Source organism: Pygoscelis adeliae, unplaced genomic scaffold (assembly GCF_000699105.1).
Source record: "Pygoscelis adeliae isolate BGI_AS28 unplaced genomic scaffold, ASM69910v1 Scaffold38, whole genome shotgun sequence".
NCBI classification, from domain to species: domain Eukaryota; kingdom Metazoa; phylum Chordata; class Aves; order Sphenisciformes; family Spheniscidae; genus Pygoscelis; species Pygoscelis adeliae.
In genome coordinates this window covers 5974748-5999383 of record NW_008825614.1, presented here as the reverse complement: position 1 = coordinate 5999383, position 24636 = coordinate 5974748, and the positions used below count along the sequence as shown (strand labels likewise).

General features: G+C 36.1%; 1 protein-coding gene across 1 annotated transcript in view; it reads left to right on the top strand.

Moving 5' to 3' along the window:
- Positions 1-24636, top strand: part of PLEKHA5 (pleckstrin homology domain containing, family A member 5) — a 71321-nt gene that overhangs the window by 28195 nt on the left and 18490 nt on the right. The window contains exons 8-14 of the mRNA XM_009332844.1: positions 2726-3194; positions 4771-4854; positions 14975-15055; positions 20950-21012; positions 22168-22248; positions 22383-22532; positions 23964-24065. Coding sequence (XP_009331119.1) covers positions 2726-3194; positions 4771-4854; positions 14975-15055; positions 20950-21012; positions 22168-22248; positions 22383-22532; positions 23964-24065 — 1030 coding nt within the window. The remainder of the gene's footprint in view (positions 1-2725; positions 3195-4770; positions 4855-14974; positions 15056-20949; positions 21013-22167; positions 22249-22382; positions 22533-23963; positions 24066-24636) is intronic.

Here is a 24636-nt window from a genome sequence, read left to right as displayed (position 1 = left end):
TAATTCTTGAAGCTGTTTTCTGCCATTTCCGTGGATCTAGACATCTAGTTTTGCAAGAGCCACACGAATAAAGACAACTGATGCCTTGAGGAAGACAAACCTTTTTTTTTTAACCAAAAATAAATGTTTTTTAAATAAGAACATTCTACTTCAGTATCATTTTATTAAATTAATTTTGCACAAGTCAGTTACAAGTAAATATTTTCACCAAAAGTGGTTCACTTAAGTAGTCTTTCTCAAATGTGAAAAAATACAGAAGGGTTGCATGGTACTAAGTGAGGGTTTTTGTTGCTGCTAACTCAGGGTGTGAGCCTCTGTCTCCCCACCTTGCCCATATAAGCCTCATCCTAAATAATAAATGCCTGCTGTACAGCACCAGGTTTCCGTCTTCACTCTGCCACCCTTTGCTTGATTCACACGTGAAAGTTCTGTATTCTGGGCCAGCTGACGTTCGCATTCTTTAGGGTGAAGGCCTATTTTGAGGTTTCCATCTGAGGGTATTCATAACATTGCCAAACTGAGCCCCTAAAGGTTTAGCAGCAAAGTCGCCTTCCCAAATAGTCCAACTCGGACACCAGAACCAGTGTTGCCACCCAACAGTAATCCTAGAGACAACCTCTAAAGGTACCTATAAGGAGTCTATAAACTCGTGTGGAAGCCTTTTTTTTTTTTTTATATGGGAACATTTGTAGGGAGCTATTTATGATGACAGTTGCAGAAATATTTTGCAACCTCACAGCGTGCATGACTGCTTGACTGGCTGCAGCAGACGCCCCTTATGTGCCAGGCAGCTACAAGCTGCAGTGCTGTCTAGAGTTGTTTTTTGGATTTGACTAGAATGACATTTTTGCAAGTATCAACAGGACATCGGTGAATCTGTTTTGATTTTATCAAATGATGTAAACCAAGGCTTAATATTGAGGCGGTTGGGCTTTTTACAGTTTTCATGGTTTACCAATAGAAAATGGATGTTATCTTCCTAAATGTTCTAGAATATAAGTAATTGCGTGCAGACTTTAAATTGCTATCTTTACATAGTAAGAACTTCAGACAGCTTTTCTTCAAGTTGTCTGTGATATTTAAAGGAGCCAACAGGATCACACTGCTCATTTAATTAATAAAATGGGAGAGGAATTTCAGTGAGTGAGGTGTATCTAGCTACCAGATATCTTCATGAGAATATCAGGCTTCACCATACCCGTTTGTGAATAGCTAAAATAATATTTTGAAAATTAGAAATTGAACTCAAAGGTGTCTTGGTTGTTTGCTTTTTAAATATGGAGATGGAGAAAGGCCCTTGTCATTAATGGTATATTACATGAAGAAATTTAGAGGTATTTAAGCGGGTTTTGCAGCAAAAGAATAGGATTTAGAATCCATTTCCCTTTTTTATAACTTTTTTTTTTGTGAGAATGGAAAGCTGTCCAATCTACAAAATTGCGATAATACTTCATTAATTCTTGGAAAGCTTCAGAAACTGTAGCAGATTTTGTATGTGAAGTTCTTTATAGCAGTTTTCATCTCCAAAATGTTACAGGTGATCATAAATACTCAGCTTAACTATTTTCAGTGACAAGTGGGTTTTACCGTCATCAATTCCCTTGATAGTTATTCCAGAAGGATCTAACATGCATAATGCTGGTTTATTTTGCCATTTGCCCTACATCATTTCTTTAATGTTTTTGTGGCGCTGAAGTCTTTCAAAACCATGTTCAGATTCTGGTGCCTCGTGGTGGCAGGGATTTTATTGAATTAGTCTGGGGTGTAGCTAGAAGCTGCTGCCCTATGATGGCTGAATCATGTCCAATTTGAGATCAGTTTTGTTGTCTCTGGGCAAGCATCTATCATAGATGTGATCAGTAGCAAAAGTCTTTAAGAGGTGCTCATCTGAATTTTAGATAAGGGTTGAATGAATCAATGTTTGTGACCTAGATTTTGTCCTCTGAAAAAACAAGGAATGCTTTGTCATACTTAGGCATGCATTGATACTCAGTATGGAAAATTTTGCATTTCAGCTAATGCTGAAAATTGATAAATGACTGTAGCAGTCCAGAATTTTGATGTGGCAACAAATTAAAGAATAAGCCTTTGAATTCACATCCGAGTTGCAAAGCAATACAATATTATTACCAAACAAAGAAATATTTTGCTATTTGTTTCACTTGAATAGCTGATATGGAATGGCTTGTCCTTGACAATTGCAAAATATAATTTCATGAGACAATTACTGCTATTTCTCCTTGGTCTGCAGTTAAAAAAAATCATAATTTTTTTTTATGTCCATAGTAATTGCTCGAGATTTTCTTAGGGAAACTACAGGAGACTTTTTCACTTTTGAAAAAGAGAACATTTAAAATGGGCTCATATGGAAACAGTACAGAACTTCAAAGCTTTCAAAACTTTGACCTATCCAGCATATAGACAGGTTACAAGATTTGATCTAAACTTGACGCTACTAGACTGTTAAACTGGTAAAAAGATGAAATGTGGATTATATAATCAAGCAGCTAATCAGAGAGAGGCTCCAGTTTTGGCTGCTACAGTGCATTCAATCAGTATAGTTGATTCTTTAATTGTGTCTTGATTTTCTTGCATATTTTTAAATGACACTTGTAGTATTAAAAAAAAAAAAGTAATAGCTAGATAAACCTAACCAATATTGAAAAACTTTATATTGCCATAATAGTAATGCTGTCCACTAATAAAAAGAAAATTTGTGTTTCAGCATAATCTCATATCAGACGTTACCAAGAAACATGCCAAGCCATCGACCTCAAGTTTTACCCCGGTACCCAGAAGGCTACAGAACACTGCCGAGAAACAGCAAAGCACGGCCGGAGAGCCTCTGCAGCGTAACACCGTCGGCTTATGACCGAGCTATAGGACCAGTAACAGCCGAAGAGAAACGGAGGTCAATGCGCGATGACACGATGTGGCAGCTCTATGAATGGCAGCAACGTCAGTTTTACAATAAGCAAACAACTCTTACTAGACACAGTACTTTAAGTAGCCCAAAAACTATGATTAATATTTCTGATCAGACGATGCATTCGATTCCCACCTCACCTTCTCACGGTTCAATCGCTGGTTTCCAAGGGTATTCCCCACAGCGGACCTACAGATCAGAAGTGTCTTCACCAGTGCAAAGGGGAGATGTAACTATTGATCGCAGACACAGGACGCATCATACTAAGGTAAAAATACTTATTTTAATAGTTAAAAATCCTGTTTACAAGGAATTTTAGTAGAAAGTATATGGTTACCGTAAAACTGTTGCACTGTAGTATATTTTATTATAATGACGATTAAGTTACACCACTGTTTTCATGGAGAAAGGTTAGATTTTAAAAAGCATTTAAAATCTAAAGGTTGTAAAAAAATATTTTTCTAATACACTAGGTGAAAACACGTTGTCCTCATTTTTCTGTCCATGATATTATGTTTATCTAAAGGAAAGAAAATAAGCAAATTATTCAGAATAGTTTGTTTTATGTACAGAAATCTTTCTCCTTTCTAGCTTTTTTAGCTGGAACTCTAAGAGGACTGAAAATCCCACATTTCTTTCCATGTGCTGTTTTCTATTTTTCAGCCACAAGTTTGGCTGCCTTGGGTTCCAGCAGAAAACTGAGTGTAGTTGTTTCTTTTGATGCCTTTGAGTTACTAGGGAGATCACTAAAGATCAGAATCTATTTGCACACAACCTTAGCACTCGACTAGTGTAACTTCGCTGGTCTTCATCAGTGAGAGGGAGACACGAAGAATTGTGAACCTGGGTTGCCATATGTGGCTCTGCTATATCCATCTTGCTTGTATTGTGCATGTTTTTTAACAGACTGGAGCTAATTACATAAAAATTCCTCTTTCAGTTGGATATAAAACTAGAGTTTGTATAAAATACTCCTGATCATTTTTCCTAAATCTTTATTTCAGGTGTCTTTAAGTTTCTTGATGCAGGAAAAAAAAAAAAAAAACATTTAGCTACATCTTAAAGCAGTTTATAAATCAACTTATAGTTGATTACTAAGTCTTGGTTTTGGAAGTTTTTAGGTCTTTATCAGCAAAGGAGTCATCTTGTTTTGACATCGTTTATGTCTCAGCTGCACTGGAAATTTGGTAATGGGTGCTTCTCACAAATCTGAGAAATACCAGTGGAGTCAGTGCTGCAGAGCATGTGCTTACTTGTCCTTTCAGCCATGTTTTGCTTTCTCATATTTTTTTCCTTGTGGAACACTTTATGCTAGTATTTAATTTCATATTTAGCATCTTGTATAAAGGATTCTTATTTACCTTCAGATTTTCATGCTATTTGGTTTGTGGGATTTTTTTAGTTACACAACTAGCTTTTTCCATTAACTTAGAAACACAAACCTGTTTTTAAGAGGTGGTAATTAGAAGACTGTTTGAAATCAGTAGGGTAAATTTAAGATTTAAACTCCATCTATATAGAGAACTTAGGGTTTTAATCAGCTTTCAATGATGGGTGAAAAACTAAAACTGTTGTTGTTTATGTGGGCTGTGATTAGGGCAACAGCTGTGAGGGAGGACTGTTAATTAAATGAACGATGAAAGCTGGCTTATTTCTAGAAGTTAGAGGTAGCCTAGTCGAGTGTCCTAGATGGTAGATCGGCAGGAAGCATGGCTGGCCAAAGCTGGCACAGATCATAGCAAATTTGTCATGAGAGTGAAGTTGGCTTGACTTTTTTTTTTAGCATTTAATAGTTGTTGAGTCTTTAACTATGGATCATACTGTGCTGTTTTGTTTTTGTACAGCATGTCTTTGTGCCTGACAGAAGGTCAATGCCAGCAGGTCTGAGTTTACAGCCTGTTACTCCTCAGACCCTCCAAGGCAAAACAGTGAGTTGGATTTTTATTTGGTACATGAGTATTTTCTTACGAATAATTCTTTAAGTATGAAGAGGCAACACTGAAGTCTTATTCTATTCAAAACTTATTTTCTTATTCTATTAAATGTAGACTTTATTTAAATTATCAGGGATTTTTAAAGCAAATAAAGTAGTACTCTGAGGTTACACTGAATTCTGAGAATATTCTGTAGCTGCTGACTCCAGATTTTCTTTGAGAAATACAGATTTTTATTTTTTTTTAATCATCTTTGATACATTACAGAAATTCCTGGGAGAGGGTAGAATACATCACAGAACGCTTATTTCTCCATTAAGAATATAGAAAATCCTAGAAGTAGCGTTTACCTTTTTTGGAAATCTTAAGGATACTGCATATGGTAAAATGATGGTCCTTTCTGACATCTCCCATTTTTCTGTGATAGAGCTGAAACTCTGATTGAAGGTATTTCATTAAAATAATATTGGTGAATGCTGTCCACCTTCCTAATTGAAACATGACTCTTAGCCAAAAGCTAAGAAATTGTCCTAAATTTACTACATTTATTTACCAGTTTTTGTCTCCTTTCCATAATCTTTCTCTGCCCATCTAAAATCACTGTTTGAGACAGTTACGAATTGAGAATACAGATTTTGAATCATACTGTGGGCAGCAGCTCCCCAGTCAATCCTTCCACTGCCTCGACCCCTGTTTCTTGCACTTCCCAGCGTGAATCCCTGGCACCTTCAGCAGCTTACAGGTTGGCCTTTGGCAGCTGGCGCCTTATCTCTGTGCCTTGTCTTCCACAGACGTTTCTTTGGGTTCATGGTCCCATCAGCTCTCCTGGGCTCTGCTGCTGGAGCTGGGCCGATGAGCGGGTTAGGGGGCAAGGAGGTCCAAGCTTCTACCTGTAGAAACCAGAAGTCCTGCCCACAGCACCAGTGTTGCAGGGGCCAGAGGAGGAAACCTGTGGGTAGTTCTTTAAACAAAATTCTGTGTTGTGGTTGCTGCAAGAGTCCCAAGAGCGGTATCAAAAGCACAGCACTTACAGCAATGTCAAAAATGTTTGCAACGTTACGAATGTCTAGAGAGAAGTAGGATTACTGTTTGATGGGCTCCTCTGGAAAAAAGTCTGCTTGCAAACATTGGCTTTAAGTACCATTAAATAGTTTATTCCTAATGCACTAAAATCGGGCTTTTGCAGAACATACCGAGAAGAGTGTTGATCTTGAAAAAGTGATTCACTGTTCCTTTTGTTTGAAGATGCTACTTTCAATTCTCTTATTTCTAAAAATAAGTTTTCTTGTGCTTTGAAATGACGTTAATTTTCAGACTGAAAGCATTGTCACTGATTTTTGGAGAGAACTTGAAAATGTCTTGTATAGCAGTCTAGATTCTTACACTTACTCTCTGAAATTAAGTATTTTAAATCCAGGTATTGAAAGAGTACTATAAGAGGAAGACTGGCCATTAGACAATTTGGCTTTGGCGTTGGTTTTCTCTCAAAGCAAATGGTTTTGACAACTGAAGCTATGTGGAAATCCCTTGCTCCCTCTTGTGGGTTACTTTGGTACGAGCTCACAATGGTGCCAGTGCCACGCTTATTCTCAGGGATTTTTCTTCTTCATTCTAAGAAACTGGTATTTGTTTTTCAGTAATTTAATCTGTGGTTCTCTGGAGCTTTTTTCTTTACTTCTTTGCTTTGGAGAAATTCTGTGACTGTGGGAGAGAGCAAGCGGGGTTTTAGGGTTGTTTGGGTTTGTTTTGGTTTTTTTAACTCACAGAACTTGTGAGAAAATCAAAATGCTGGATGAATATTTAACCTCTTACAAGACTGACTTCTGGAGAAGTGTAAGAAACAGAAGCAAACAGGAACATAATAAAAATACTTGTGATGTTAAGTGTTTTGTTTTCTTTGAAGTATAGCTAATAGAAGTGGTTCCCAGGAATGGTTCTGGTAGAGTTTCCCGAACTGACCTAAACTGATCTGTGTGGAATTACCTAACAAATACCCATTTGAGTGTGACCTTATTTCCATTATGTATATAATCTTGGGTTTTAAATACTGTTCTTCATCCCTTCCTAAGGCTGTATTGTACATCTTAGTCATAAAAGTAAAGCAATAAATTAACTGGTAGCCTCAGAGCTGTGGAAGGTGGGACAGAAAATTATTTTTGTCATGCTTGTGCAGTTTTATTTTGTGAAAGGCGATTGTTTCTGATGTAGTTCAGTTATTGGGTTTTTTATTATTTTTACTCTTAATTTTGACGCATACATTTGAAGAATTATTTTGGAAACTAAATTCTCTTGAGGGCATTTTTTTATTCTTTCGCCAAGCTCAAATGGCTGTCCATGTACAGGTAATGATATCCAAAGGGCTGAAGTTATCTTCCCCTTCACTTAAGTCAATATCATCAATTTGATACGCATGTCAGAAAGTCTGAGACTTTCACCTGCAAAATCCTCACTTATTTTTTGTCCTTTATACAGAATGTTCCACTTTTACGGCATTTGCAGTATAAATTGTTTTGAGTAGTTAAAAGTTAACCCTTCGTTATATATTTGAAAGTGGTCAATTTGGGGGAAAAACGGTGTCTCTTTTGTTGTATCACTATAGAAAGTTTTTGTAAGAAAGATACTAAGAACCCTTATTGTAATTAAGTGTTGTTTAGGATACCAATTAACCTTTTTTCTACTCTTTGGCTTCTCACACTGCACTCCTTCAGCCAGAGGAGCTCACGCTGCTGCTAATAAAGCTGAGACGGCAGCAAGCTGAACTGAGTAGTATCCGGGAACACACACTAGCACAGCTCATGCAGCTAAAACTTGAGGCCAGCAGCCCAAAGGTCAGCTATAAAGCAATGTGTGTCATGTACCATTCTCACTAACTTGTAGTCATTTATTAATCAAAGTTTGCATTGTACCGTTAGTGCAAAATTTTCTGACTACTATGGGAGTAGAATAGAGTAACTTTCGTTCTTTGTGTATGTGATGTGCTGCTATTAACCCTTTGAGGCTTTACTCATAGCTTTTTTATATTAGCTGAGTCAAAATTACATAGGAATATTTTAAAATATATTGTAGTTAAGTTTAAAGTCAAAGGTTTTCAACCTATTGTTATAATCAAAATTAGTTGTGATAGATCATGAGATTAATTTATTGTTTATACTGCCTCATATCAGATACAATCTTATTTGTAATCTGTGTATGAAAATCAGGACATGGTTAAAACACAGATTTATCAAAGGGTTTATAGTTGTCTGTGTCGTAGACATTTACATCAGCTTACTGTATTTTATATGTAAAACCAAATGTGATGTAGTAGTTCGTAGTCTGATTCGTGGCAAACTTTCATCGCTTCTGTTTTGGGATCAAAACTTGTTAACAGTTCACCAAAAAAAAGCAGATTAAAACAGCATTATATTTCTACATAAAACAGAAAGATCACTGTCTAGTTTACGTCTTTGAAAGCTCTTTTCATGCATTCTGCACCTTCTGTCCCTTTCCTTTTTCCCCCTGACTGCTGCCTGCTAGAATGAGATTCTTTCACATCACCTTCAAAGGAATGCTATATATTTGGATCATCAGGTGGGATTTGCAATTTTCTTGTGTGTTTACATTTCTTAATGCTTTTTGCCTGCTCTTATCAAGCTGGAAATATTTGGGGAGAAGGATTTTCAGTGCTTTTTATGAAGTCGAATATTTAATATGTGCCCTTTTTAAGTAGCACAGAATGTCTTAATCGATTACAAATTTGACATGTAATGGAAAAAAAACCCTCAATTTAAAATTTGTCAGAATACAGTAGCCACTCACCAATTAATTTTTCTGTTCTTCATTTCCTTCTTATAATAACACTAACTGTAGCATTTTATCATCTTTAACCAAAGTTGTAATATATTTCCAAGCTCATATGACACACATGCAATTTATAGAAAATTACTGCTTCTGATAATTTTAGTTTTCCGAATAAAGAAGAGTTAGATGTTTCTACAGGACACTAAATGAAAGGGAGGTCAAACATGAAAAAATGTTTTAAACAAATCATAGCACGGCTCATTACTTTTTCTCCTTTTACTCAGTTATTTCTTAAAGATTTATATAAGAATAAGATTTTACTTCTTTACAAATTCTGATAACTTATGGAGTGAGGGTACAAGTCTGTCTTCACTAACATAATTGATTGCCGAGTGAAGAAGTGTGATATCACATACCTCTTTTTATGGCTTTGTTGCATGATTAAATGGGACTTCTGTACAAGTTGTGTGTAAGAAGTTTTTAAATGGCAAATTTTTGCTAGCGCTTATAAAAGACAGACATAAGCGCCTAGAAGAAATACAAGCAACTAGGTGTCTGTTAGTTAAAAATATATAAATCGCTAGAGCTTTTTCTAATATTCTTTCTTCTAATGAAATTTTTCAGCCTTACACTTAAAACCAACTGTTCTTAGAACGTATGTCCTACATGTTCCTGTGATAGGATTTCAATGAGTTACAAAAAACCACACATGTGCAGGGAGACACACACAGGCACATGTATGCACTTGGTTCACCTAGTGACTTTATTTTCCTGTTGTCTCTTGGAAACAAGGTGTGAACTGTGACCAATTCAGTCAGATGGCAACGCACTTCTAAACGTATTTGTCTTGTCTTAAGGGGCTGCAGGAGGTCCAAAACAGTAGGGAAAAACTGCTTGCTAAATTAGGCCAAAATATTTCACCCAACTCAAATATTTCCAGTTTATAACGTTTTGGAATAAGGGAATAATTCTGTCTTCAACAGTGTAATTTATTGCCAAGAAAGGACAACTGTCCATGTGAAGTGTCAAACTATGTACCATGCTGTTGCTTGATTAGCCAAGCTTGTCAATATAATAGACAGGATTAAACGGAGAGAATTGCCTATGTATAACATGCAGAGTGGTAAAAAGGATTTTCTTTTTACTTGCGTCAGATAAAATTTAGAAATGTCATGTGATGTGATAAACATTAGTTTAGGGAAGTGTCTAAATCTTATAAATGTGCCATAATTACCCCTAACAGAGATGCAAGAAATCACTGCATTTCTTAGAGTAAGAAATCTTGGAATACTTGTCCCAGTTTCTGATCCATTTTTCTTTTTTTGCCTTGTTTTAATATAATACTGCCACCTACCTGTATGAAATAAATCCCCCTGAGGGTTTTTTTGCTTTGAGTACCGCTGCTTCTAGGGGTGTATCTCATTTATATCTTTTTTTGTTACTTTGTCCATTATCAGTTTTCCTTTATGTTGGGAAGAAAAAGATCAAAGTTTCTTTTAGTCTAATTGAGGCCTTTCCTCCTCGTTATCCACATCTGTAACCAGCTTGCATAATCACTTGCCCTCTTTGAATTTTAAATGTCCAGCGTACTTAAATTAGGTATTTCCACTCATATTTAATCTCTGAAAATAGTGTCAAAACCTGCTTTGCCTAGAGCATGTGGTGGAACTGCAGTCCTGTCTTCAACTCTCACCTTTTTGGTCACAAAGAATTCAGTACCATGCATAACAATAATTAGTGAGTTTGTACCGAGGTTGCACAGGTGAATTTTCAGGCAGACTAAAGTTCATGTGTAGGGAGGGTAACTGTTAGGCTGTTGCAGTAACTTGTTGTCTATTGGTTAGGTCGCTTTCTTATCAAGACTCAAGAATATCCCATAGCCTTTTTTAAGTCACGCTTCTTTTTTGAACTGCTGTTTCCTTTTGAGATGCTTCAAAATTCTTATGTTATGCTTTTTGATGTTTTTGTATTATGCTTTCAGAATTTTTGTTGTTGTTGTTGGAGTTCAGAGGTAGACGAAAAAAAGATTGAAGAGACCGACACGCATATATACAGCCATATGAGTTCTTTGATGTCTTATGGCCAAAAGAATGATTGTCAGGCATGCCTTTTTTTTTTTAAAGTGAGGTTGTGAACCACTCTGCTGGCTCAGGGTTCAAAGAGAGGTGGGAGAGAGACTCATTTGCCTTTTAAGGAGTAGTTCTTTGGACATAGCTAGCAGCCCTAGGCAGTGATGATTTGTTTGGCCACGCGGGACGTGTTATGAGGACACATATAATCTCAGTCTTCTGCATTATCAAATTTTAAGGGATCACTTATTGTATGTTACTAAATCCAAAGCCAGCAGTCTCCTTAATGTATTTGTACCCACTAATTACAATAACAGTAATGAAAAGTTGGAACACAGTTTTTTTTCAAATAAAAGCTAGATACGCTTTTTTTTCTCCTTTGTAAATAAAGCCATGGCAGGAGGTCCCACTTGAATCTTTCTGTTACTACGGAGAATTCCAGCAAACCAGTCTTTTAGTATGCTTCTTAATTTTATGTTGATAGTAAAACTTTTCTTTGGCTGAAAAATCCTTTTCTACTGAGCTCAAGCTATCTACGTAAAACTCTCCATGCATGGTCATATTGATCTCAGCATATCCCAGGTTGGTTTGTCACAGTAGAAGCTCTACTACATTTCATTTATTTAGTCTCTCTCCCCGCCCCCCCCCTTTTTTTTGAAATGGCTGCTTATGTGAATAGTTTAGGTGTTAAGTTGTTCATATACTTCTGCTGGTACTTTCATTCTTAGTTTTTTCAGTTTTCAAAGGGTGCGTAAAAATAAACAGAACTTGAACAAGAAGTTGTCAAATAAAGGAGTGAAGGTCCCACAGCCAACGTCCATACTGTCTTGGTGTTTTGCTTCTGTTTTCTTCTCTTCACCACCCTCTTTCTAAGAAGCTGAAGGTGGTTCTGGGGAAAGATAGTAAATTAAGGGAGGCTGGAATAGTACAAGGGGGTTTGGATAGAGCTGACAGATATCTTGTATTATATCGGATATCTTGTGTTTCAGCCTAAAATTCTATGTCCTATATTAGCAACGTGCAAGATACTACTTTTACTTGTATTTTTCAGGTTATCTGGAAAAGGTAGAGTGAGCTGACCCAGCCACCACTGTTGTTCTTTCTGCTGCTGCTTTTTTTCCTTTTCCCTTCCCCAGAGGAAGAAGGGAAGCTCAAGGACAGGGGCTCTGTAGGGTGAAAAAAAGACTCTGCTGGAGGCAGCACTGCTGTAAATAGAAGGCAGGAAGGAAAAGTGCTTTTTCCTTCTTTTTTTGGACAGAAGATTAAAGAGCAGAGGAAAGGTGGGAGAAAAGCTTGGTCAGGTCCTATTGCCATGCTTTTACCTTCAGGAAGCTTGAGAGGAGATGGATAAAACTGCCAATCCTGAGCTCAGTCTTCTGTCACACATAACATATGGTCTTATCTCATCAGTGAGGTCAACTGTCCTGATAGGGAGCCGCTATTCCAGCTGATCGCTGCCACCAGAACAGGACATACTGAAATGTCATCTGTGTAGGGTCTTATCAAACACGGAAGAGAATTTAGGGAAAGGAGGGAAGAGAAAAATTGTCAATAGCTTGGCTCTACAGTTTTAAACACAAAATACCCACTCAGATGCTCGCTCATAAATAGCGTAGCTGTTCATATAGAGCATAAGTCAAGGAGGTGTTTTTTCATTGTTTCCAACTGGAAAATGCTTTTATATATTACATCAGTAAAGATAAAAGTGAAGATGAAGCATCACTTCTGGGGAGAAAGAGTTATTTACTAGAAATAGAAAGTGATAAAGTCAAGACTACTGGATTTTATTTGGTTTTAGTGCTATGTTTCTGTGTGGCATCAGGCAGTTCACACTTCAGTTTGGTTTAATTCCAAATTAATTAAACTCAATTCCGATTTTTGTGACTTCTTTAATTGGAGAGTCTGTATGAATATAATGCTATTAGTATCATACATAGGATCTAAAAGGTGTCCTGTACTGTACAAAATACTTTTTTTCCTGAAGTGAGAGAAAATCAAGGCTTATTTCTGTTATGAACAAACACATATTTTTCTTTGAGCTACTTATTCAGTGTGAATAGTGTCCAACTTCAGTTTGGGCATAGCCTCATGATAATGCTTTAAGAGCACAAAATAGGTATCCTCTTCACCTTTTAGAGCATGGGACTTGCCATTGTGTCCCACGTAACGCTGGTTTACTTTGCTAGTTCTTCAGTACGCGTTGCCTTGTCTGTGTGCTAGCTTTAGTTAAGAGAAGGTTTGTGACAGATACATACTCCCTCAAGAACTGAACTTCTCAATAGTTAAATGTCAGTATTTTTTTTAAATATTATTTCCTAAAGGGGAAAAAAACTTACTATATTTGACTTCTACGAAGGCTCTTTGGCTGGCATTACTTTACCAGTTATCTTGGTTTTGATCTTTGTTCCATAAGGGCTTAAGGAACTGGAGCTTTTCTGGAAATAACTGGCCTTTGCAAACAGTGTTAGATAAGCACAGTTAAGTACCAATGGTGGTAAAAATATTGGAAGGAGTCCTATAAATCAAAGTTGGAGCTGGCTGGAGGACAAAATGTTACTTCAGAACATCTTTTGAGCAAATCCGCTTCGCTTCTTTCTAATCTGGATGAAAACAATCTTTGAACGGTTCCACAGAAATTAATTCCAATGTTGTCTGTTATCAGTCAGAAAGGAAAAATTTGAAATATTGTAAAAAATAATTAGCCAAAGAGCCTGAGGCTGTTGAAATCCTCCTAATAAAAATGCACCTAAACCAATATACTCCTAATAAAATATTTCGGCCTCAGAGCAATTTTTCCTTTACAAATATTTCAGTTGGCTGTAGTTTGATTGCTTGGCTTTAGACCTTATTATTGTTGATCTTACTATTGAGATATCTATTGGTATCACCCGGTGCACCCACTCTCTGGACAAAATTTTAATGTAAAGGGAGAACAACTTCTTGTGTCAGTTCTAGTTTTCTGTTTACGTGTACTGTAGATGATGGAGCGAATGGGAGGGGTTGCTTGTTTGGGTTTTTTCCTGCCTTGAACAGAGCACCATAAGCTTGACTTCTTAAGATAAGGTACTCTTTGTTGGGTGATTAACATAGCAGCTGATCAGACTTTACTATGTATAAAAAACAACAACAACAACAAAAAGGTCCTCTATCTATAACAAGAAAAATGTGTTTCCCATAAGGAGGAAAAAAAAAATACTTCTCCAAATGTACAAGTTAAGTTTTTTCCTAAATAATTAGGGGCAAGAAATGCCAAAAGGCATCAAAAACTCAGGCCTTCTGTTGCGTTTCAGTCTGTGAAACAAAACCTTGCCATGCAAATTCATGGTGAGTGCATATACATGCACAAAGACAGAGTGAAAGATCATAAATATTCATACACACACTTCCTTCCTGTGTAACCATACTTGAAACAGGTATTGCTGAAGAGGTCCTCAAGTTTCCAACAGAAATAGGAGGGGGATTGTGCATTAAGTGACTTTTCAGTTTCTTTTGGAGAGGAAAACTCTCTGTTTTCATAATTTTTCCCTTACTGTTAGGAAAGTCTCCTTTTTGAAACCAAAAATCCCATACTATTGTCTGTGTTGCATACTTTTCTGAAATCCTAAATGTACGCTATTTTTATTGTAATAATCAAAGTATCTGGTTTTGACATTTGCACACATATCAATACTAATCATTATAGAAAATGTCTGACCAGTTCCAAAATAGTTTCACGCCTGTATATGGGGGTGGATAAAATACAGTGAGTAATGATTCAAAGTTCCAAAGTATATAAATCAATGCCGTATATAAAGGCATTTTGCGATACATGAAAATAAGTCTAAACCTCGCTTCAGTATTCAGAGGCTGGGAATGCTTATATCTTTTTAAGGTACATTGAGTTATTAAATCTATAATTTAAAAGGTTTTCTGATAAAGGTTTGAGTTGTGCTATTGCATAATCCGATAATACTTTTCATTTCAATATTGTGCAAAGCTGGGCTTATTTTAAGCATTTTTATTTTTAAAAAGGGAGAGTGTTGGTGAATAAATATTACATTGGTTTTGAGCATTTATGTGGTTTTGCTACATTTGTTTGATATTATTAAACTTTTCAGATGTTGATATTACTGAATGATGGAATATATAAAAAGCATGGGATAAAATGTAATCTACTGCATTATTAGAAAAAATTAAAGTAGAGGCTATATTTTACAGTGTCGTCTTTCAAATCTAGCCATGCTGTAAACTGATGTTTGCTGTATGCTCCTCCTGATTTGAAATAGATGAAAGAGAATGAACCTTTAATCACCATGGTTCACACTATGATTGAGAACTCGGCGCTAAGACCGCAACTGTACCAGCAAGTAAGGTCTTGGATAGTGAATGAAATTGCTTTATCATCTGCGAAAATTTTCCTTAGTGACAGTTTTGGTTGTTCCTCAGAATTATTCATAACATTGGTGTTTCTCTTATTTGCTTTGGAAAACCACAAGTCATCCATGCTTTATAAAATGCTGCAATATCGTTAGCATGGCTTTTGCTGCATTTTTGTTGTTAAGTATTAAATGTACCCTTTTGAATAACTTTTTCTGTCTAGACTATTTAATTAGTTGATGTTTTATGCAGGTGTCCAGTAAATTCATGAAACTTCTAATAAGCTTCCAACATTTGTCTTAGCATGATTCTCTGCAATTAGTGTTCAAAGGTGCTTCTTTCTTTTGACCACTACAAAAGCATGTGAGTGGTGTTTACCTGGTCATTTCTGGCAATTTTGTTTTGTTCTAGGAAGTGGATTTACAAGTTTTTGTTTGCACCTACCAAGCCTTTAGCCACTGAAGAAAGGAAGGATCAAAATTACTTTGATCTGGGGACTGTAAATCCAAAAGGCAGTGTCTGTTCATAAAGTCACAGCAGACTTAATCGTGCACACTTACCGAGTATCTAGTGATGGTTGTAAATGGTAAGATGGAAGAAGAACCAGAAATGTGAATGGAAATATTGTCTGTGAGTTGAGACCTGCGTTAACTTATGAGCATGGCCAATACGTATCTGTTGGCACTGCAGTGTCCTAGGGATACTGAGGCTTAACTGAATAGCTCCTGTCACATCAGGGAATGTTTAAGAAGTTTCTAGCCTCAACCGCAACAAAGGTGTTGTTCTTACTTAAACGACTATTGCAGTTTGCAGTAGCTGAGGTGTGCGATTCTGGCTGCCAGTCAGAAGGGAGTATCTGACCAGTTCCCTTACACTTGCGTTTATGCCCTCGTGAGCCAAAATGACATAAATGTTGCATAGTTTGAGGAAAAGGAGACGTTCTGCCATGTAGAACAGTCATTTATTAGTGATTAACGCTTTGCCATGTCTCTAAAAAATGCTGCAGCTTAATTTCATGTTTCATTTTTTTTGGAAGTCAACTCTCCACATTGTAGATTTGCTTGTGATCCAGAAAAGTTGCAAGAAAAATCTCAGCTTTCCAAAGGAAGTTGGGTTGTGAGTGACTTTGCTTTCAGGATCATCCAATTTGTGCTCCTGTGTGCAAAATAGGAGCTTTAACATGGAACCTGAAGGAACTGTTTGGGAGAGGAATGGGAGAAGTAAGGTGCCCTCAAGCCCTAATTGAAATTGGGTTTTGTAGTTTTTTTTTAAAGAAGCCTAGCTGTTACGGGTTTTCTTAAAGCAAATCAGTTTTCTGTAATAGAGTATGTAAGACAAATAAGTCAACATATATATAATGAACAGAGGTGCTTTGGCTGTGTCAGGATAAACTAGCGCAGCTTCTAATATTAATATAGACACATTTGAGGTATAGCTGTGCCTAGGCTAGTTGACCCACTTATTTAGGGTCACCAATAAATTTCAGAGTGCTGTCTTGATGAAGCTATGCTGTCAGCTAAGGTATCGCTACCCAGCACTGCCTTCACCTTGTAGACATACCTGCTGCTTCGTATTCGACACTGAATAAGCACCTTCTTTGACATTCTTGTCAAAGAAACAGTGAATCTAACAGGTCATGAAGATCGAATAACCTTTTGTCACTAGGGATGTGGTCTCTTCAGGTCAGAGCGTTTGCGACACGTTGGCAGGCTTGTGCAGGAGCACCCATGTATTGCATAAACTGGAGAACAGCAAGACCACCTGCTTTCACGGATGAAGTTTCCTATACAAAATACTGCATTAACTGACTTCCAGGAAAGGATAAAAATACACTCAAAATTTCACTGCCTAAATAGTCTTCTAAACTTTCGTGATGCAAAACTAGCCTGTTTAAAATTCTGCCATCTTAGTTAAAGTTTAAACAACATATAATTTTTTATTCAAATAAAATAAATTGTTTTTACAAGTCCTCTTACCCACTGCAGTTTTAAAGAAATGTAAACAATTGGGAGAAGCCTCTCTGTAAGCGACTGAAAACTGTTTTGTTGTCAAGATGATAAACTAGTTTCTGATGACCGTGACCATTCCTTATGGGTAAAGGATCTTTCTTTGCTTCAGTTTCTTCAGTTCAGTTTTATAACTAAGCTCATTCAGAGTGAAGCAAAGGAAAGCAAGAAAAGCTTGTATTTAATTAAAAATTAAGGTGTCTTGCTTCCTGTTTGTTTGTAATGATTAACGGTTCTTTAGTAAAATAGCTAAAATAGATACTATTTCAAATGTGTTATTTAAAAGACATTTTTGTTTGTGATTTGTTACATCTTCACAGTTACGCAAATCACTTTGACTTATATCAGTCTGCTCTACGGACTGTACTGTAAATTTACAAGTATAAGCCAGGGCACCGATTCCATTTGTACAGACAAGAAAAACAGAGGCTTTTTACAGCCTGGACACATTTCTACCTTGGGTTTTTTTGCTTCTTTCTAATATGAGGTGAGGAGTGTTAATCTTGTTTTCTAAAGCAGTATATGCTGATTTTAAAAAGTAGAATTATCCTCAGTTCCTCTTACGTGTGTGAGTTCCCTAAAGGGGGAAAAATGAAAATCTGAGTGCAACAAGCTAACATCCAGGTCTTTGCTTGGATAATTGTTCTTAATACATTAAAAATGTATAAAAATAGTCCTTGATTTTTTTGCTCCTATAAGGATAGGGAGATCTTGTTTATGGCATACTTTAGTAGTAGTAGCAGTATTAGTATTATAGCAGCTGCATACATTTAAACTTACGCATATTAGATTTTGAGATTTGTAGGTAGAAATATTTTTCAGGTTTTGTTATGAACATGAGATGATTGCATTTGAGCTAAAAATTTTGTATTTCCAATTTGTATTTGAAATGTTATCTGTCACATTATGCAAAATCAGAGGAGAATCTTGCTTATTGTTGGGGTAAATGCCCATTTGCCCTGCTTCCTACTCGTAAGAAGTACTTTAAAAAAGAAAAAAAAAAAGCCTCTTGGAAGTCTGACTTTAACCTCGTGCTCCCCACAAAATGTCCTGGTTTGTCCTGTTTTAATTTCCAAAGTGCAGTATCTTGTAGAGATGCTTAGTGTGCTCTCAGGGTGTGAAATTTCCTGCCATATATTTATTGAATCAATGGTTAGCGGAATCTGAAAATAGCTTATAAGGTAATCAAATAATACTGTCACTTAAATGTTTTTAATATTGACTGCTTAAATAGGTTTAACCCCTCATGTCTCCAGAGAGAGATTTGCCTAATTGCATTTATTTGGGAAGAAATTTCCCTCTAAGGACATCTTATATTGTGTCCATTGTGGTGGATTTATCCACTTCTGTGATTCATCTGGTACTGGCGTTTGACGGAGATGGGGACTGTACAGTGGGACTGTAAAGTAGATGACAAATTGTTTCTAACATAGATGGAGGTTCAATTAAGGTCACTTTACCTTTTCACATGTAAGATACATGTTTGGCCAAACTCCGCATGTGCAGTTTGCCTTTCAAAAATGGTAAGTTCTGTTTGTAGGTATTCAGGGTGCTGCTCCTTAATGTTTGGGAGCTGTGCAGTGTATTTCAGCATGCTAAGAGGAATGGACTTTTTTGTACTTGGGTAGGCAAATGTCGAGGAAAAGTGTAGAAGTCAGCAGCAAGTCACATCAGTGGTTCAGTAGGTGGCACTCTTTCTCTGAAATTACTGTCCTGGTAAAGTATTTGTAGGAACGATTTGGTGAGAGAGGTGTTTGTTGGACGTGACATAAAATACATTTCGATAACTTGATCGCTGGAGCTCTTATAATGCATTTTCCAGGGTTATGAGGTTGTTAACCTTGCTTGTAATGTGTAATTGCATTTTGTCTACTGCGATTCCTCTCATAATTCCAGTAGGATGGAATAGCATTCTGCACTTTTTGCCTTAAGCTGATTTATAGATGTGCTGTGGAAAGAGGAGATGCTGTTTCGTCAGAGATGGATTAGGTGTTTCATACTATTTTTAGAGTTTTCACGTTAAGTCTACGTAAAATGTTGCAGTAGAAATGTTGAAATGAAGTGGCTCTCCAGCAGTGCCTATTGTGGGAAACTAGTAGTGCTGACAAAAGCGAGAAGCTGGCAGCAATTTTAAGTGTGATAGGATTTTAATAAGAAGAATTAGCACGTGTATAGTATTCTTTGAAAATGTGTTTTCATTTTCCAAATTCTTAAAATATGTTCCTTTTAGGAGGTAGGCAGGGATAAGGATGCTGAATTGGCAAGCTATTTTAAACTCAGCTATAATTAAGGTTGAAATGCCAAAAAATTAAATGCCTCTTTTTTAAAAAATAAAAAAAGTGTAAAAAACACTGGCTTGAAGAAATAACATTGCATTTTTCCAGGCAAGCCATATAAAATGCTAAGCAGTGTCTTGGGAAGATGTATTTATCTAATAGGGGTACTATCTCTTTTGTAAAATCTTTTGGTTGTGAAATATAACTAGGTTTTCTCTGTAAAAGACATTTGGCCATGTTTATGAGTTTTTTTTTTAAATATTTCCATTCCTCATTTTTCTCTCATTGTGATAAAATCAACAGTTAAAAAACACAACTCTACAATAGTAAGAGTTTAAATAGATATCTTAATTTTTGTGACATTCATGAGGTGCAAAAGTGCTGTGGCTTTTTTCATATTCCAACACTCGTTTTCATAAAATGTCCATTTCAAAGAAAGTTACTGTGTGGTTTTAATACACTATACATACTTTTAAATTGTCACCAGGTGCATTTGCATGAGGTATGTGGACATAATGTCTTGAAATGAAACACTTAAGTGTGTTGGAGATTTATTGTATGTTTGGAATGCTTGTCTGATTAACCCTTCCCTAGTCCTTTTATTTATAAGTGTCCTTTAACATGGACTTGTGTTTTTATAGTCTTTCTTGCACTATTAAGTCACGATGACCTGATTATGACAGATACATGAAAGGAAAGCATCTATGTTGGGACTCAGTGCACATGTGTTTTTAATTAAATAGAATATGAAGGTTGATAGTGTTATGCCAATGCTTGCTGTATAGGACATTAAGTAGTTACTGTGTGTGACAGTCCATTGTAAAATGGGGAGCTACCTTTTTTCATGTAAAATATTTTTAAATCTTGTTACTGGTCAGTTCAGAGACTGAAAGAGTTAAGAACTTAATGGGAGGAGCTGTATGAAAGTAGTTTGAAGATACCTTACATGCTGACTGGCATGAGGAGACAAGTTTGCCTAGGTCCAAAGATAAAACAGAAGGGCTTCCATTTATGGCATTTCTGGGAACACTCTGTTGGAGGGGAGGGAATCCATATGGAAAAAGTAGGCAGAAAGGTGTTTGGCGGCACTTATTGGACATATGTCTGTAACGAGATATTTTACACGTATTTTGTATACTTAGGTCACTCTGTTCTGGCTTCAGATTCACATCAGAATATCCTCCTTGTGAATACACTTGACTTTAGTGGGCCTAGAATGGTTAATTCCAAGTAGGATGAGTCCCTGTATTTAGAATGCACATAAGAAAACTTACATAATGATGCATAACTGTGTCTAGGTGTACTCTGGCAGTTTCATCTTCGTACATAATCCATGTTTGAGTTAGCTGTACATCTTTAAAAATCCAGTTTGCATTAGAAATACAGCCAGTTAAGTTAATGCGACTTTCTACTGACAGTCTGCTTGACATTCCATTTACTTACCTTCATTAATATTTATTGGCTAAAAATATATTGTTCAATGTGGTATGTTTGACTTCCAAGCAAAAGCTGAATCCTGTTTTACAACTCTTAAACTGAACAGTAGTTTCATTTTCATAGTCCAATTAAGTTGTTTTATGGCAATATTATTCTTCCTTATAGTTAACACAAGAAGAATGTAGGGGTACACTATACAAATATAGAACTGAAGAGCTGGATATTGATGTAAGTCATTTGTATTTCTTTCTTGGAAATGTTGGTATTTGTCTCTTTATTTTAATAATAATTTTCCCCTTGACTTCTGGGTTGAAACACAGTTCATACAGGTGATTACCAACAGAAATTGCTTTGTGAAATTGAGGGGCATAAGATCCTTTTTGTAATAAGCTTCTAACTTGCAGGAAGTATTACATTTTAGGCAGAAATTTCAAGTATTATATCTATCTGTTCAAAGGTGAGTTGCTTCTAGAAAGGAATTAATTACTTTGGAAGCGAAGAACTCTGTAGCTGTAGTTCAGTTACGAGCATGAGAGATGTAATTTCTCAGGAAATATGACCGATGTTCCAAAACTGAAATTTGGCATGGGTAGTTACCATTCAGAGTATTGGGTTGCTAGTTACTAAAGAAAAGGGGCTTGGTGTTTAAAGTCAGTTTCAAAATCAGTGGTGAAAAACACGCACAAATAGTCATACTGTATATGCATACATATGCATGTCTAGTCATTCTTGCACAATGCAACTAAGAGTAGAGATACTGATTTAAGGGATGTTACTTTAAAAGTAAAAAAGAAAGCAGGCTTCCAGGGTTATCTTAGAGTTAAAAAGTCAGAGCAGCACAAAATGAACCATAAAAGTTGTTCAAATAGAAAAGTAAACTGGTTCAAATTGGTTAGAGTGCACTGAACAGTTATTTGCTCAAACTGGAGCTGGAGTGGAACAGTTTTAGTCATGGCCAAGCCTCGATCGGAGGTAAAACACAGCAGAACATGGATAGTATTAGTAACTAACTATTAAAAACCTGAAATGAACCATGGGAAAAACCGGGAATGTATGCAATATTCTTTATAATACTGAGGAATATGTAAATTAAAATGGTATTTAATACCTCTTATTAAGTTGTAAAGATTTAGCTGTAGAATCATAAATTACGTGTTTTGAGCCATGCTGTTTCAGGTTATAACACTTACTTCATAATATCTTAAGAGGGTTTCTTTAGGTTAATTTGAAAATACAACGCTGATGCCTTCAGAGTTTTAGAATTCACATTTTGTGGTAATAAAATTTTATATAGATTCTTGTAATGATTTGATCAAGTTATATTTTGATTGCTGAAGATGTTAAAAGTGAAATCCTAATTGCGATAATTTTCTGTTATACTAGGCTAAGCTTAGCCGTTTATGTGAACAAGATAAAGCTGTACAAGCACTGGAAGAGAAGCTTCAACAGCTACACAAGGAGAAAGTAGGACAATTGTATTTATTACCTAAAGTGGATGTTATTTTACATGCTTATTACCAGAACATTGGTAACTGAAATAAAATTAAAATCAGCCCAATGATGCAGAACATTAAAAATAATTCTTTTTGTTATAATAGTACACGCTTGAGCAAGCTTTGCTATCAGCAAGTCAGGAGATAGAAATGAATGCAGATAATCCCGCAGCCATACAAAATGTAGTCTTACAGAGAGATGACTTGCAGAACGGACTACTTAGCACTTGTCGAGAAGTATCGCGAGCTACTGCAGTAAGTAATACGTTCTTCCCAGTAAAACTCAATGAAGTGTTAAATGATTATCTTCGTGTTCATGTTCTTAATTGGGTTGTCTTTTGTTATTTTTCCTTATGTTCCAACAAAACTCAGTTGTCCTTTACTTGCTTGCATTTTTGTCAAAGGCAGCTGGAAAGTGATCTTTTCACTGTATTCTTCGAGTAGTCTTTCTTCACTTTTTTTTTTGGCCAGGAATGAGTGCATGCTGACTTTTAATTGGTGTGGTAATTTTCATCTTTATAGTATGAAAAATTGATTACAGAAGTAGTAAATAATGCAAACAAGCTATTTTACGTGGTGGCAAAATAGTAGCAAGCACAAATTTTATCAGATATTTGATCAGATAGGTGACTTTAAGCAAAAGCAGCTGCAGGATGAAAAGAAGAAAAGATTATACTGTCATGGTCTGTCTTAACAGTGGGCCATTATATTTAAAAGATCTTTCAAGTTATGCACTTTCAAAAACCTAAAAAAAAAAACCAACCCACAACAAACAAACAAAGGAGAGGAAGGGAATTGCTATTTACTGTCCTTTTCCACTTCTGGATGGTTTCTACACTGAAATGACAAGGTAAAGAATAATTTTTGCTACTTACATATATATTCAAAAACGTATTTCAGTGTCAAATTCCAGTGGTTTGCTGTGGTGAAATTGATACGAAGTAGGCCCTGAAATACTGGTTTTAGGCTGAACGTTACACTATGTTGTAAAAGGAATTGGTGGGACAAGGAAAAGGGAATCAGGGGAAAGGAAATCCTCAGGTTATACTTTCCCTCATTAACTTTTTAATTTATGCTAAATTGAGTAAATTGCTTGACGTAGGCTTAAAAAGTGAGATGATAGAGCTGACCTCAAAGAAGATTTTCTTTTTGCACCTTCTCCCTTCTGTTGTTTGTAGTTTCACATATGTAAAATAATGGTGTATCAGCAGGCCTGGGGCATTCACTGGTGACCTTACAGGCAGGGTTGGATGACTTACATTTGTCTTGCATAATACATTGTGTATACACACACATGCTGTGCACTCACACATATGTATTCTGTGTGATAAAAGAGACAAATTTGCATCCATTTTTGTGGGTTTTCTGCCTTGGTGGAAGGACAGCTTAAGGCCCGCATGCCTGCTGACTATAAAGACATATTCTGAAGATCTTGCCCTTGCCTATCTTTTTTGTTTGTGAAAAGACAAAATGCTGTTTGTTCGAATTCCATTCAGTATCATTAGAAAAATCAAAAAGCTATTTAAACATTGCATTCTCTAAAATACATATTTATTTATTGCTGATATCTATTTATGCATTACTTCCTGAAGTTTCATGCCACTGAATGAAGAAAAATAAATAGCCTTTTTTTTTTTTTTTACTTGAATATGCATCTGTAATTCTTTACTTTTGTTATATACTTAGGAACTGGAAAGAGCTTGGAGAGAATATGATAAATTGGAGTATGATGTAACTGTAACAAGGAGCCATATGCAGGAGCAACTCGAACGGCTTGGAGAAATTCAGGTGTGGCATAGGTCTTAAAGTACATTTAAGTAATTTCAATTTCTATGATTTTGTTTAAAAACTACACAAATGAGAAAAGGGGGACACATGGTGCATTAACTTACAAGGTATAAAAAGAAATTAAAAGTTTGTAAGTTGTGAGGAGGTCTTCAGCTTTTCCTATTTTTTTGAAGCTACAGCACTGGTTTTCCTGTGTCTGGAAGCCTCTTCTTTCTGTTTCAGTGATGGTGTCCAAAACGGGGTAGTTTTCTCAGACCTTAATTGCTGTGACATTTATAGTCATAGCAATTAGTAGTCCTTCCATTCAGTACATTTTAAAATGCAATTAAATCATTCTATCAAAATAAATTATAATAAAACATATTCTAAGCATTGCTTCAGGTCTTACATATGAAGAGTTCTGACGGTATCTTACTAGCTCGCTGTGCTGTGGAGGATTGGACAGTTAGTGTAAGTTCTGAATTTCTAAGGAGATCTTTCTGTGAGACACATACACACACACACAGATGTGCATACATTATCTGGAATAGGCAGATGGGTGTGGTCCATGCTGGGAGGCATTAAAGGCTAT